The 14629-nt window shown below is 40.7% G+C and overlaps 1 protein-coding gene across 2 annotated transcripts in view; it reads left to right on the top strand.

The window, feature by feature from the left end:
* DHRSX (dehydrogenase/reductase X-linked) overlaps positions 1-14629 on the top strand; it is a 161544-nt gene that overhangs the window by 125320 nt on the left and 21595 nt on the right. For both annotated transcript variants that reach the window (XM_030277110.4, XM_072931890.1), the window contains exon 6: positions 5253-5460. In XM_030277110.4, the coding sequence (XP_030132970.4) occupies positions 5253-5460 (208 nt within the window). The remainder of the gene's footprint in view (positions 1-5252; positions 5461-14629) is intronic.

Raw genomic sequence — 14629 nt, forward strand, 5'->3', positions numbered from 1 at the left:
TTTTAATACAGCAAGCCTGTGTTTTGCTTAATTCCCTGATTCATCCTAAGGCATATATTGAAATTTTGTGTGGCCTTTCATTAAAAAGCCCAGCATGTCAGCCACGTTTTGCATCACTTGTCTTTTAGTGGAGCACATAGCAGCTGGGTTTTCTGCAGTTTGATCTCGGTGCACTCTGCCTCCAGGTAAATTAACACCCTGGGAACTGGGGAGCGGTGATGGGTGAAAGGAGGATGACGTGCAAGACAATTGTGAAAGGTTCACATCAGGAAAGATTTAGTGCTAGCACTGGCTGGGTTAAACTGATCTGTGTGCCAGTCAGGATGGTCACAGGTCCTCTGAGCCTTTTGCTGAAGCAAGCTGTGCTGGGGTGCAGGGAGCTGTCAGCGAGTCCATGGTGCCTGTTATGTGTGTGCAGAGCGAAAGGAGCCCTCAGAGAGGCTGCAAAGCTGGGAGCAGCAAGAGAGCCCCGTGCACAGGAAGGTGAAGGAAGTGATCTGTGCTGAGCAGCCCGGCTTCCCCTGTTACTCAGTGGGTACCCTGACCTCACTTAATGCTCTTGACTAAACATGGGATTGTTTGATTTAAGTGGGAGACCACTGTAGAAAACAGACAACTAAAGCCAACCTGAGGAGAAACAAGTAAGACTGCCAAGAGATGTGCTAAACATGATTTCGGTTTTCAAACTGGGATAGCAGCTGAGTCCATATTTAAACACCTAATTAGCCACTGCAGGCTTCAGTTTGAAATTGGCTTCTCATTACTTTTTGGAAATACATTCCATAGGGAGACTGCTGCTGGAGACAGCACCATGGAGATAAGTGGCAAAATCAGCTAATCAGCTTCTGGTGGAAAAGAAGGAAAAAAAAAACCAAAAAACAAAGAAGAAGAAGAAGGAAAAAAAATTAGCAAACCTCAAGGCACTCACTCCAGAATGGAATACCTACTTATTTTGTTCTTGTAAAAATTCAAAACATTCCCTTTCTTTTCGCCTCCCTGATTGTTGTAATAGTAAGTCAAACCTGTAGCTTAAATTGCAAAAAATCTTGATCCAGTAGGAAGAACTTCTGCTAAAAATTAATTGGACACAAAATGCAGAATCTGCTTTATCCTGGTCCTCTATTCATCTGTATAGAATCCATAAAACATTATTTTCAAAGGAAGGAGAAGGTTTGGTGTATTGGTGCTCTCTTGGACAGATTTCAAAGCGGTGAATTAAACTTTGCCTGCTTTAACTCCTTCTGTTTTCATTTAGTGAATTGTGCATTGCCCTGTTTTATCAACATTGACTCGGCAAAATGCTATGGAGGAGTGTTCCCTGGGGGATGCCACCCTGGGGGATGCCACTGTGTTCTCTGGTCAGAAGAGTGGTCCAGAGCGAGCCCTACTCAAACAAGAGAGTGAGCATGAACTTCTCCAACCTACTGATGCCAGGCATGCTGTGCTTTCCCACTCAACTTCCTCCCACCAAGTTCTTGCTCCACTTTTCCTGGCTGCTGACTGTGTTCAGGCTTGCCATATCACAGCACATGCTGTCTGGCATTGCCCAAGCTGGGTGGGCAGTGTTTATTAGGCTGTATCCCTGGGCATTGAACACCAGTGCCTCCTTATCTCTCTAGCTGACTGACCAGCACCCACATGTACCACTGGGAGCTGGGAGCTACCAGTCTTTTGCCTGGCTGGTTGGATAGTTAGGAGGCAGAGCTTCTCTGCTTAAGAGTCTGCCTGCCTGGCTGTGAAGCATCAATGCCCTGTGTCCTCAAAGCAGTGAAAATCCAACCGTCACAGGCACCTCGTGTGCTCTGCTCTGTTAGCACAGTTTGCTGGTAAGCTGTGTTCTGCTTGGATGGTTTGCCCTTTGTACATACTTTGATTTCAGATAGATTTTAGAACGTTCAGAAAATGTGGAAATTCATAATGTCAATATTATTTTATTTAGTATACATTTATGCTTTCATTCATTGTAAAAAATGTGCATACAGAGCATAAAGTGCCAAGAGAGGCTAGATTTAGATGCATAGCCTTTAAAGCCAGGTAATTCCATGTGTAAGAAGAATACATTTTATGGTTTTAAACTAAAAGAGGGTAGATTTAGATTGCACAAAAGAAAGAAATTTTTATAATGGAGATGGTGAGGCACAGAAATGGGTTGTCCAGAAACATTGTGGATGTCCCATCCATTCAAAGCCTGGTTGGATGGGACTTTGAGAAATCTTGTCGAGTAGAAAGATGTCTCTTCTTAATGGCAGGTTAGAGGAATTAGGTGATCTTTAAACTTCCAACTCAAACCTTTCTGTGATTCTGTGTGTGCATAGGAGACAGAATCATGGTGTAAGTTCACGTGCCTATTTTTCTGATACATAAAGTCAGCACTGGACGTAATGAAGCCATGGAACCAGTGTTGATTTATTTTTTCAATGTGGCATTTAAACAATGCGATTCTAATAAAATGGGGTCTGACAAAAATCAGTTGTTTAACAGAAATCCTCATCAGTTCTGTGTCATGTTATTCCTCTGTCTTATGTAGTCCATTGATGTCAGATTCCTGGAAAGCAAAAAACATACAAACAGAAATTGGGAAGAGAGAAGCTAATCATTGCAGGGCCTCTGCCAAAAGTTTTTGCTCTGTGTATCCAATTTTATATTCTTCATATCTATATTATGTTATTGAAGTCTGATTCCTGGCTGCCTTGCAGATCATTTGCATCTCTGCACTTGTGATATAAAAGGCTTCCTCATTGATTGGGTAGCTTTTATATCTTCTCAGCAGTCATGTTTCTCTGACATACATAACTATGCAAAATACAAGGCTTTGGAGGATCCAGCTAGTTCATGCTCCATTGCCACAAGGTAAGTCAAAACAGCGCTCGCACAAAATGTGGGAATGGGGAGCATTCACGGGGAGCATCCTCCTGCCTGGCATATGAAGATTACTGAAGGCCCGACTAGACCCAGGCAGAACAAGTCAGAGTAGTCCCCAGCTCTGCTTCCCTGCAAGCCACTTGCCAGACAAGATCACTCTGGTTCAACTTGGGAGGCTTGTCCCGTGCCCCAGCTTGTGTGCAGTGGGGGAATGGTGGCGCTGATGGAGGAGTGCCAGGGTGAGCTGCCAGCTGGCTGCCGGAGGCGGCTTGGGATGAATGCTGCTTCCCATGGGTAGTGTGAGCTCTGCCCTGCACGGCTGTGCACAGGAGAAGCTTGTAGCAGCTGAGGATCTGGTCCTTCAAGTTAAAGGGTTTGGAATATGCATGAAGCATAAGGTGACATTTTGAGCGTCTCAGATCAGAGCATGGACGTTACTGAATTTAAAATGTAACTGCAATTTCCTGACTAATACCAAATCACTTTTATATTCATGCAGTGATTGTTCTTTACTCTTTAAATAGCCCATTTTGCCCAAAGGTGCAAGTTTTATCTTTATGATAATGAAGGTAGGTTATTCAGCACGGTTCAGCTGAGGCCGTTGGTTGGTGCAAGGGCCACCTGTGATCAGCTGTCCTGTTTGGTTCTCAATTAATATCATGCCTTTGTAGACTGCTTGTGATTTCCTTGTACAAAAAAAAGACACAGAAAAAATAAAAAAAAGGAAAGAGATGCACTGGAGGTTCAGTGTTGGTTTTTTGTTGTTGTCTTTTACTTCCTGTGGCTAAGCTGTATTATTTACTGTGGTGTCTCCAAGTTTCTGAGTTCTTTCAGATAACATGGACAGTTAAATTGCTTCAGTAGCTTCATATCTCTGTAGAGAGTCAGCCTGATTCTTAACACCCAGGGATGAAGTGCACAGGATATTATAAATAAGATATTCAACAAGAGTGAGATAACAAAATGAATTAATATGTTTACTATTCATTCAAAATAAAAAACTTGCACATAGTAACAGCCACAGAAATCACAGGCAGGCTTTCCAGCAGAGTAAGAGTATCCCTAGTCTGGGCATTTCTTGCACTTAGGGTGAAGGTGTAGATGATGGTAGCTGCGGCTATCACAGAGATAGTACAACATCTAGGAGAAAGGGAGGAACGAGGAAATGGAGTTCTCTTCCTGGGTGGGTGCCCCTCTATCACCTTTCACCAACAGGTTAAGGTTCTGCTACTGCCCTAACCCCTGAGTCCACATGGGGAGCAGCTGCAGCATGCAGGATCACTTCCCCAGGCTTTAGTACAGGCAAAGCGGATGGAGGCTGGAGTGGTTCCACTCTTCCCAGGAGCCTGCTGCTTTAGGCTCCTGCCTGCTTTGCCTAAGAGCTGTCTGTAATGCCATCATTTACCTTTGCTTCTGCTTAGCACAAAAATGGTTAGATGAGAGGCTGGTGTAATTACAGGAGTGAATTATTATGGCATAGGAATCTGTGGAAGTGATGTAGAAGCCTCAGCCAGGAAGAGCATTTTAAGCGGCATACCTGCTAATTTACCTGAAACTAGCCTGCTTAGTTTCAGGGGGAAAAAAAAAGGTACTGCTGCCTGCATGCAATGAAACTCAACTCAGAAGTTCCTAGAAAGCTTGACTTGAAATAAAGGCACGTTTGACATCCACATGAGAGAGGTGCACAGGAGTCTCAGCAGGTAATGTTTTGCTGTAACTCCTTTAATTTGTGTGCCTTTGTCATACCTCTTTGGCACACATCCTGCCAGTTATCTGTGCTTTAAAGGCTGTATAGGGCCTGGAAACTATTGTTACACTTGCAGCTGCTCTCCTTTTCTCATCTCTTTATCCATCTCTTAGCTGTGCACAATCTGGTGTGTGACCAGGGCAGCTGCAGTGAGTACCTTACTCATCTGTACTGTTCCCAACACAGGAGCCTTCAACTAGTAGGTTCTGATGCAGTAAAAATAATAATAGCAACAAGAAGTAGTATGATCAGTCATGAATTTAACAGGTAGCAATAGGATGTGTATGTTTGGAAAGAGCAGAGCGAAAGAGGAGAGAAAAGTTTAAGGGCCTTCAGGTGATGATAGCCCAGAAATTGATGCCTCAGCATTTCTATTTTAAAGAGTCTCACAGAAAGATTCTGGCAGGTATTGTGTAATTTTATTTTAATATTTTTCCCTGCTATAAATAAGACTTGGTGTCTGATGGACTAATCACCAGAACTTGAGTAAACAACATGCCTGCCAGTGATAAACTGTTTCTTCTGACAACTCACTGTATATCTGGATATTGCAAAATGTGGTACATCTGATGTTTGTGCAATTCTGTTCTCTTTCTGGTTATTTTTACATGGGTCTCCTTCTCTTTTTCTCTTCTGTGTACAGATGTTCGTATTCACCCCATGGAGCCTATGCTCAAAGCAAACTTGCCCTTGTGTTATTTACCTATCGACTACAGCATCTTCTGACTGCAAATGGAAGCCATGTGACTGCTAATGTAGTAGACCCTGGAGTAGTGAATACTGAGCTCTACAAGCATGTCTTTTGGGTTGTGAAAGTGGTCAAGTGGATGACAGCCTGGCTATTTTTCAAGGTATTCCATTTTAAAATAATTTTGTTGTTGTGCCCCTGTGTTGTGAAAGCTGCAGTAGGCCTGGAGGTGAAGGTGTTTCAGAGTTTATCGTAGTATATGGTATTTATTGCATTTCTCTGTGCTGATGAGATGTACAAAATCAATAAAGACAGGCTTTCCAGCAAACAGACATTTATTTTAAATGGAGGGAGCAAGCTGTCACAGTAGGGAAAGGGAATGACTCTTGCAGTCTTTGCCTTTGCACTGGTAATCTCTGCCCTGATCTATCCACGTGTTTGTGTGCGTGCATGGGGGCAGGACATCACCCTAACATGGAGCCAGAATATGCAAAGTGTTCCTCAGAAATGACTTGTTCATTCTCTTAAAGAGAAGTAGACATGATCTGGCATGGTCTGCATGTACACAACATGTTACAGAGAGGAGGGCAAAGGGAAGAAGAAAGTTGTACAAAAGTGGCAGTGGGAGGTGGCTGTGCTTCAGGATGTGAGGTCCAGACACTTGTGCTCAGGGAGGTGGGACAGTTTTTAATTAGGTTTTCCATTCTAACACCTACTTGTAATGGTACTTGATTTTTTATTAGCCAATCCTTGTCTGCACTAGGAAACAAAAAGTTCTGTAATAAAACTGATCCAGAAGTGGGGCAGACTCAGTTATTGGTAATGTTTTGCAGCGGTGTAAGTAGATTAAGCTGAAATCAGTTTAGCTGTATAGGTACAATCTCCTCATGCACACAGACCTTTGAAGGGCTTGTGCTGAGAAAATGTACTGCTTATAGCTCTTTCAGAAAGTAGTTTTGGATTAAGTAAATGGAACCTGATTCCATTAGAGAAAATTAAATGTCCTAATTAAAATGAAGTATTTTACATCAAGAATCATGTCCCACAAAGCAAATTAATTTTAAACTTTGATATGGAAATATCAGTTGCTTTCATTTTAGAAATGAACTGGAGGCTGGAAGAGTGACTGTAAAATAAGATGCAAACAAATAAACCCTTATTTAAAAAAATAGATCCTTCTGAGTGCACCTTGAAAAGTGCAATAAAATTCTAATAAGAATGCTCATAATCTGTAATGCATTCTTAAAGAAGCAGACTGCAGCTTTGCCAAACTATGTACATTAAACCTGTTTTCCCTCTTGTGATTGCCATTTTAAATATCAGTCTTGGGTGGCAGTTTTTTTTCATTGGACTTACTTCACCTTGCTAATAGAAAAGTTTAATGTAGATTTTTAGGTTGTGCTTAGAATTTCCTCTGGAGAGACAAAATTCTGACCTAATTCTTGCATCTGAGAGTGAGTTTCAAGTCTCTTGTTGTTTACAGAGCTCAATCGCCCCCAGTTTTATTGATGCGCCCAGGAGACATTTTTGTATTATACTGATGATGTTTAGACACTGAATTGGATGTCACTGAACATTTAAAATGGTTTTTCACAAGAGGGATTCCCATTCTTACAACTCCAACAGTCTTGCCACTGATAGTTCTGATCCTTTCTTTCTTCTTTGGATGTGATACTGCTCAAAAGAAATTCTGCCTTGAAATAGGTGACAGACAGACATACTGATCTGTATGGAAGAGTGATGCCTGTACTGCCTGAAAGACAAATGTATTAATTGCTTTCTGAGTCAGAATAACCTCAGGTTTGGATATCTGAATGCTTCAGTTATTGAGGTTGAGATTTTCACATTTTTGTCTAACACTCAATATGTTTTTCCCAAAAGTCAGAGGAGAGGGAAATTCTTACTTTCTCTCTTCACTTCTCCCTTAGACCTCTGAGCTACAGCTCCAACTTCTACTCTTTGCTTACTGCTTAGGATATTTGTATGTGTTTGTGAGTTCTTCATCCCAGAGGAGCGCCCTGATTGGCATCCCAAGGAGATGTTTAGCTCCACAGCAAGCTCACTTTGAAAGACTGTCTGGCAATTTTAACAGTGCTCTACTGAGGGCTGTAGTATTCAGCATTCAAGTCTGTGTGAGTCTTGTGCTGGTCTCGTGCATTAGGGTAAATTTCTCCTGAGAAAAGTAAGAAATCAAGTAAGAAAATTCAGTTGTCTAGTAATATTAGCTGATAGTTGGTAGTATGGATTTTTCTCCCCTGGAATTTTGTTCCTGAGCACTTATATGAATCTTCCATCTAGGATTATGGCAGTAATGCAGTGAAAATGATGTGATAGCTCTCTAATCATATTGACTTAACTATTGTCATCCTGAAGTATTCCAGAGTGGGTTCTAAACATGTGCTGGAAATTGCTTCACTCACGGCAACATGGCACTCTTGAGAGCCAGCACGGCCCAGAGAGCTTTAGTGAGGAAATGCAGCACATCTCATTCCCTCAAGAGAGAGTCAACATTTTGTTTGATTTAATTCCAAATAAACTGGCAGAACCCCCACTACTTTTCAAGGCATTTCTGCCAGCACTGGTGCCAGTTATGTTCAAGTCAAATACCTCTTGGGGATTGCAGCCTGGCCCCCACCTTCGCTGGGCTGCTCATGTTTGAGGCAGCTCAGCTGGGCAGACAAGGCTGTCGGCTCAACATCTGCCTTGGAGCTGCCTCAACATATTTAGGTACTTAAATTAATAGACCTACAGTCTTGTAAATAGGCCATGATATGTATGCATAATTTACTCAAAGTATTAACAGCTTGATTTTCTTAAAATCGCAAAACATTATCTTCTAGGCTTTTTACATGGCTCAGAATAGTCTTGGCCAAATCTGTTTGGTGTTTTTCTCCCCAGAAGTTGCAGTGAAAGGCATTCCTGTAGAAATAAGATAGGCCAAACTAAAGGTTCTGGTGACAGCCATAAAATTTGTGAAATTGATGCCTGCCCTTTAGAAGTGATGGTTTTATTCTTTCTCAGCTCTATTCTTTCACAGAAAAGTTATTGTCTGCTGTGGTGTTCTAAATTTGCACTTTGCAAATGTTTTCTCTGGATTTTTCATAAACATGGACTGCACCTGTCACACAAGAGAAAAATTATGTTTATTACTCCAAAAAAATTCTATCCCTATGACTTCTTAGTAAATAGTCATAAAGTCTGATGAGCTGACACAGTCCTCTGCAGAATGCAATGAAGTATGTTATCCTTTAATAATTTTTAACATAAATTCATCTTCTTTTCGAAGAGATAAAGTCCAAACTAATAAACACTAATTAATGAGATAGTAATTACTTGAAAAGTCATTCATTGAGCATCAAATTGCAGTTTAGCTAAGTGTGAAACACAGCAGCTTTAGCATTGGGTACTGTGCAAGCTGGAAACCAGGAAATACCATTTCCTTCCCAAGTATTTCTGCATCTGCAGCAGTTACTGAATATTCATTCTTAAACCAGATGGTCTCTGCTTGTGATACAATTAAAATGCCTTAGAGCAAAACAAAAAAGTTGACTCTCATTAATGTCCGATAACAGGGACTGTTCTGCTTCATATGACTTCATTATGGCATCAAAGTAGAGACATTTGACAGATAGCAGTGTTGTAAAGTTCCCCAAAACCTTGTTTATGACAAGCTTGGTGAACATGTCATTACCAGATATAGAGTATTTGGTTCTTTCAGCCAGCTCAGATGGGTATTTAGGAAGGCATTGTGGAAGGAAGGCTTTGCATCAGATCCTGTCTCAGCTGTCATTTTCAAAGACATTGTGCCAGATAAGTGATTATTGACTGACAAACTGAAAATGAGTAGGATTAGTGACCCTGCCAGCCTGTAAAAATGAAGGGAAAGGCTTCAGGAACACAGACTAGATAGACATCAGCCAGTATAAACTAATTCATTTTTTCACCTTGTCAAAATAGGCTTAACATTAGTGTAATTTTCCTATAACGTTTTTTTTTTAATGCTTCCAGTCAGTGAGCACATCTAGAAAACAAGATCTAAAGGACCTGGATTCATCATTCATGCCAGAGGACACAGTCATGCAGGTCTTATTGCAGCATTTCTTATTCCAACTGTCCCTTTGGCACTGTGAATATAGTAAGTTTATTTCATCCTACCCCCCAGGTGTCAGAAGACAAACACATCATCACACAATAACACCAGCTGTAAGAGAATGAGAGTAATTAAATCCCACAGCTGAAAGCAGCAATTCATCAGCATCCACATCTTCTGTGCATGAGAGTGTGTGGTCCTCACATAAAGCTAATCTGGGCCTTTCTCACAAAAATGAAAACTTGCAGAAACGTATAATTTGCAGTTAAATTTTACAAAAGGTTTTTCTGGTCAAAAACATAGAGAAGAAAACAGTCTGCTTGAATCCAGTAACACTGGTCTTTCAGCAGGTACCATTTTTGCACACGTTGGTACAGGGATTTAAGCTTTCAGAGCCATAGGTGTCTTTTTTCCATCTGTTAAGTATTTTATTATTTGTACAGCTATAGAATGATTCTAGGGAGAAAGATAAGGGAACTGGCCTGAGAAGGCCGGTAAATAATCTACTGTTAAATTCCCAAATCTTGGTGATCTGGGTTTTTTTTCTTGCGCATGAACCTCTGTACTTGGTTTAGTATCCAGGTCCTGCCTATTATGGGATATGTGAATGAAGCTTGGCTGCTTTATTTATTGTGACTGCTGAGCACAGAGCCATCTGAACACAGAGCCCTGTGTGTCTGTTCCAAGGCAGATCAGACCCCTCTAAGGTAGCCTGACCCTCAGTGCACACATAAATAGCATTGGACCCTGGTATCCACTGCACCTGTGACACCCCTGCATCCCAAGATATCACTATTTCTATGCATGTTTTCTAAGCTCTAAGTGGTTAAAATATTTATTTGAAGGGACATGAGAGTTATGACAGAATGTTTTGATGGCAGGAAAATGAAGGATTTGTGTTCGTTGCCTCAGCGTATGGCACAAAAAGGAGGGTATGGTTGCTGTAGGGGACAGGACAAAATGGGTGGGATTATGTCACAGTGCATCACAGGGAGTCAAGGATGTTGAAGTTCTTGTTTTTAACTTATTTGGAGTAGCTGCTGATGTGATTTATCCCCAAACCACACCCAAGCTTCCTCTTAAAGGGTGCCAGTTGGAACAGGCTGAAACACAGGCATGGAGCAAACAAAAAAAATGAAGTAGTGTGCACAGAGATACATCTCACATCCTATCCTGCAGTTTTAGTTGTTTGATTAAAATAAGCATTCTTTCTTTTTTTTTTTTTTTTTTTTTTTTTTTTTCCTTCTCACAGTGCGAAATGGGAAGATTGTCTTCCATCGTTCAAAATTGTTCACAGGACAGGAACAGGAAAACTTGTTTCTATGTGTAATATTGCCTACAGGATTCACCCTTTTTAGCCCAGGAAATGGTCTAAAAGAAAACAGGTTAAAAATATATTGTGCACTATGTGAAAATCCATGCTTGCACTCTGTGAAAATGTTTTGGACATTTCAGTAAGGGAATGAAATGTCAGAAGCTGCATGTTTTACTGTGTAAGAAAGGGTTTTCCTTAACTCTGGTGTGTTGGAAGATTGCTGATTTAATCTGACAGCCCAGGAAGATTATTTATGTGAAAGCATTTAAATTTTTATCCAAAAGAGTGAGAAAAATAGTCCCTCCATTTCTTTACTGGGGTGAGAGTAATTAAACAGTTAAGAAATTGTGAAAATATATGAGCCCAACCACTGTTAGCACATCAACACCTATCATCCTGTAATCTGTAACTGCTTTCATATTCAGAAACCACAGAGTTAGTTAGGAAAGACATTTTCCATCCATCAATCTATTCCTTGCAGTACTTTCCTAAGTATTTGATTAATACCTTTGTGTGGTAATCTATTCTCAGTCAAACTTGTTGAAAATTGAGAAAACACAAAAAAGGAGGATAATCTTGCTATGGATCAAACGCATATCAGGGACTCTGGACCAATTCCTCTCAGTTTAAGTGAAAGTCTCCTTGATGTTTCTAAAGTAAAGGTCTCAAAAAAAGCCTGAAAGATTGTGAAATTAGAGAATCTTGAAATTTCCACTAGACCATTAGCACAATCTTTTAAATTATGGGTTATATCATCACACTACTTTAATTCCTCCTCATGCATCAGAGAAATACTAAGTCAATCATTATGTGCTTAAGATGGTCATGTATTATAACTCTACTTGGAAACTTGAACCCACTGGCAGCAGGATACAGAGCAGCCACTCATCTTTCTCATCAGTATATCTCTCAGAGAAAGAAGAAAAGAGAGAGGAAACAACACCAGCCCTTATGAAATGACCCGTTCAGCAAGGGTAGGAACAGGAGTTGCAGGCAGTTTCTCTCTTCCATGTGAATGAGTTGGAAAACAGAGTTAAGGAGAAAAACCACTGGCTTCTCTTGGAAAATCCTCCAAATTAGCTTATGGATGAGCAGCAGTTTGGAATTAAAATAAAAAGATGCAGAGGAGTAGGTTGTGGGGAGTGCATATTCAGGTATATTTAATATATATTCATATGTTTGCGTAATCATATATATGTATATGGTCTATCTGAATTCCTCATTGCTTTGCTATTTGTGAGTTATGTGTCCTAAAAAAATAATTTGCTTTGCAGAGCCCCATTACATAAAGACTCTATCCACTGCAGTGAAATATAATTTTAGGAGATTTTGGAGACCTACAGGCCCTCCTTTCCCCCTCTCTAAATACGGCAGTCTGTAAGTTACCAGTAGTTGAAGGAGACTGAAAAAACTTTCAGTGTGAAGTAAGGAAATTATTCCATGAACAACACAAACACAATTTTTGGTGGTTTTCCTGAGTTTTCAAAGGTTGACATAAAATGTCAGGTTCTACCAAGAAGCTGGAAACATCCCTTTTCTAGAGGTCTAAGACATTTATACCTGGAAGTCACCTCTGACAGGTCACCTGGTTCATAAATCTCTGCAATATAAATGCCAGCATCAGACGTGTGGTTTCTTCTTGGTCACTGCTACTACAGGACCTGTCTTATCCTAAGATAACTATCTACAGCTGGACCACTGAATTAAGTCCTTCAAGTGGCATTTTATCCCTGTGAATGACACAGGGGTCCTTCTGGTGACCAGTTCAGCTGTAGATGTCTGTGCTGTATACAGTTGGTTAAGATGAATCCTTTCCAAAGGTGCACAATGTTAATTTTCTAGGTTTTTAAAAAAATTAACTGAAAGTGGTAGGATTTTGGATGTGCACAGGAGAGAATAGGAACTGTAAATGTTTGTTCTTAGAATTGGGACACAAGTAATCTGCTATCAATCTAGTTTTGCAAATGGCAGCTCTCAGTTGTTAGAGCATTTCCCGTATAAGTGGGAAATGTGCTCGTGGGCAGCTAGAGATGAGGAAATCCCAGTTACTTATGAAACATATTTCTCATATATGTTTATAATCTATTGTGTGCCTTCACTACAGCAGCCCTGGGTGAGGAAATCCCAGTTACTTACGAAATGCATTTCTCATAAGTGTTTACAATTCATGGTGTGCCTCCACAGTATTGCCATGCATTTACATGGGTACTCTCTGTGTGTATTTATAATAGCCTAATGTTTGTAACAAGAGAGAACCATGGGAAGCAACCACCATCTACTCTTTGAGGATGAACTGCAAGCAGTAAACTGCAAGCAGTAAAGTATTAATATAACAGGATCATCTATCACCCAATTTGTGAGTTATGAAAACTTTTAGTTCAGAAGTCACATGAATAACTCTGGCTTCAGTAAGGACTATAATGATTATGACTGCAAGCCACAAATTTCTGTGTTGCATTTTAGAAAGACTACTGAGATACTATGTGATGTAGTGGTTCTTTTTGTTCTCATTATGTTCTGAGCTACATACTGGGATTTGGTGGATTTTAATAGGTAAACACAAGAAGGGACTTTGGTTTAGTGCCTCTAGTCCCCATTTTTTTTCTAGAAGGAGCCTGATCCTAAATGTGGCACAAACATATTATTAATACAATCTCTCAAGAGCTAGTGGTTTGTGTACATTATTACATATTTAAACATTCTGTTTAAATTGTGTCTGTGAGTCTCTTCAGGGCAAATGACTACATCTGTGTGGTGCCATCTCAGTGTTGGGGAAAGGGGAAGTAACCACAGGGTTATGTTGCCACAGACCAGGTACTCTGCAGGAAATACAGAACATATGCAGAAGAGAATTTGGATGAAACCAGAGAAATGTGCAATAAAACAAGAATGAACTTGGACAGCTTATCAGAGATGGGCTTTATAGTGGTATTTTTTGGCCCATCATGCTGACCTACTTTTCTGTCACTGGAATAGTAAGGAGGTGCTGCTGCTGGTCCTAGGCTCAGGCACAGTCTGAAAAACTGAGTTGCTCCCCATGTCTCCTAATTGTTCATCAAAGTCTTGGAGCTGGCATCACCAACTTACAAGCTTGACTTACTTGTCTTATCAGTATTTTTCTCAATTTAGAATATCTGTTACTTTTTGAATGAATAGCAGGGGCCAGAGTTGGTGCTGTGCGCCTGGCCAGGGCTTTGCTGTGAGAGGCACTGTGAGCCCCAGCCCAGCAGTGTCACATCCCTGCAGCCAGCAGCAGTATGCTGGGGCTGGCTGTGTCTCAGGAAGAGAATTACTCAGTATTGTTGCCTGCCAAACTTAAGATGCAAAATTTAGTCTTCTACAGTCTGTCACTTGTCATATACTATCCTAAGATGATTAAAAATGTAGAAAGAGAAAAGCTGTCTTGTGTTTTTGGAGCTCAGAGTGTTGAAAATAAACTTATACACACTGTGAGAATATTTGGGTTCCTCCCACCTGGAGTGCTGCATCCAGCTCTGGGCTCCCCAGCACAGGAAATGCGTTGAGCTGTTGGAACAAGTTCAGAGGAGGGACACCAAAAAGCTTAAACTATGTCTCCTACAAGGAAATGTAAAGATAATTAGGGTAGTTCAGCCTGGAAAAGAGAAAACTGTGGCCTTCCAGTATCTGAACTGAGCTTACAAGAAAGACAGACAGAGACTTTTTCTTTACAAAGACAGGGCAAGGGGAAATTTCTTCAAACTGAAAAAGTACATTTAGATCAGATATTTGGAAAAAAATCTTTACTGTGAGCGTGGTGATGTGCTGGAACAGGTTGCCCAGAGAAGCTGCGGATGCCTCATCCCTGGAAGTGTTCAAGGCCAGGCTGAATGGTGCTCTGAGCAACCTGGGATGGTGGAAGGTGTCCTGGCCCATGGAATTTGTGTTGGAACTAGGTGATCTTTAAGA

The sequence above is a fragment of the Taeniopygia guttata genome, chromosome 1 (assembly GCF_048771995.1).
Source record: "Taeniopygia guttata chromosome 1, bTaeGut7.mat, whole genome shotgun sequence".
Classification (NCBI taxonomy): domain Eukaryota; kingdom Metazoa; phylum Chordata; class Aves; order Passeriformes; family Estrildidae; genus Taeniopygia; species Taeniopygia guttata.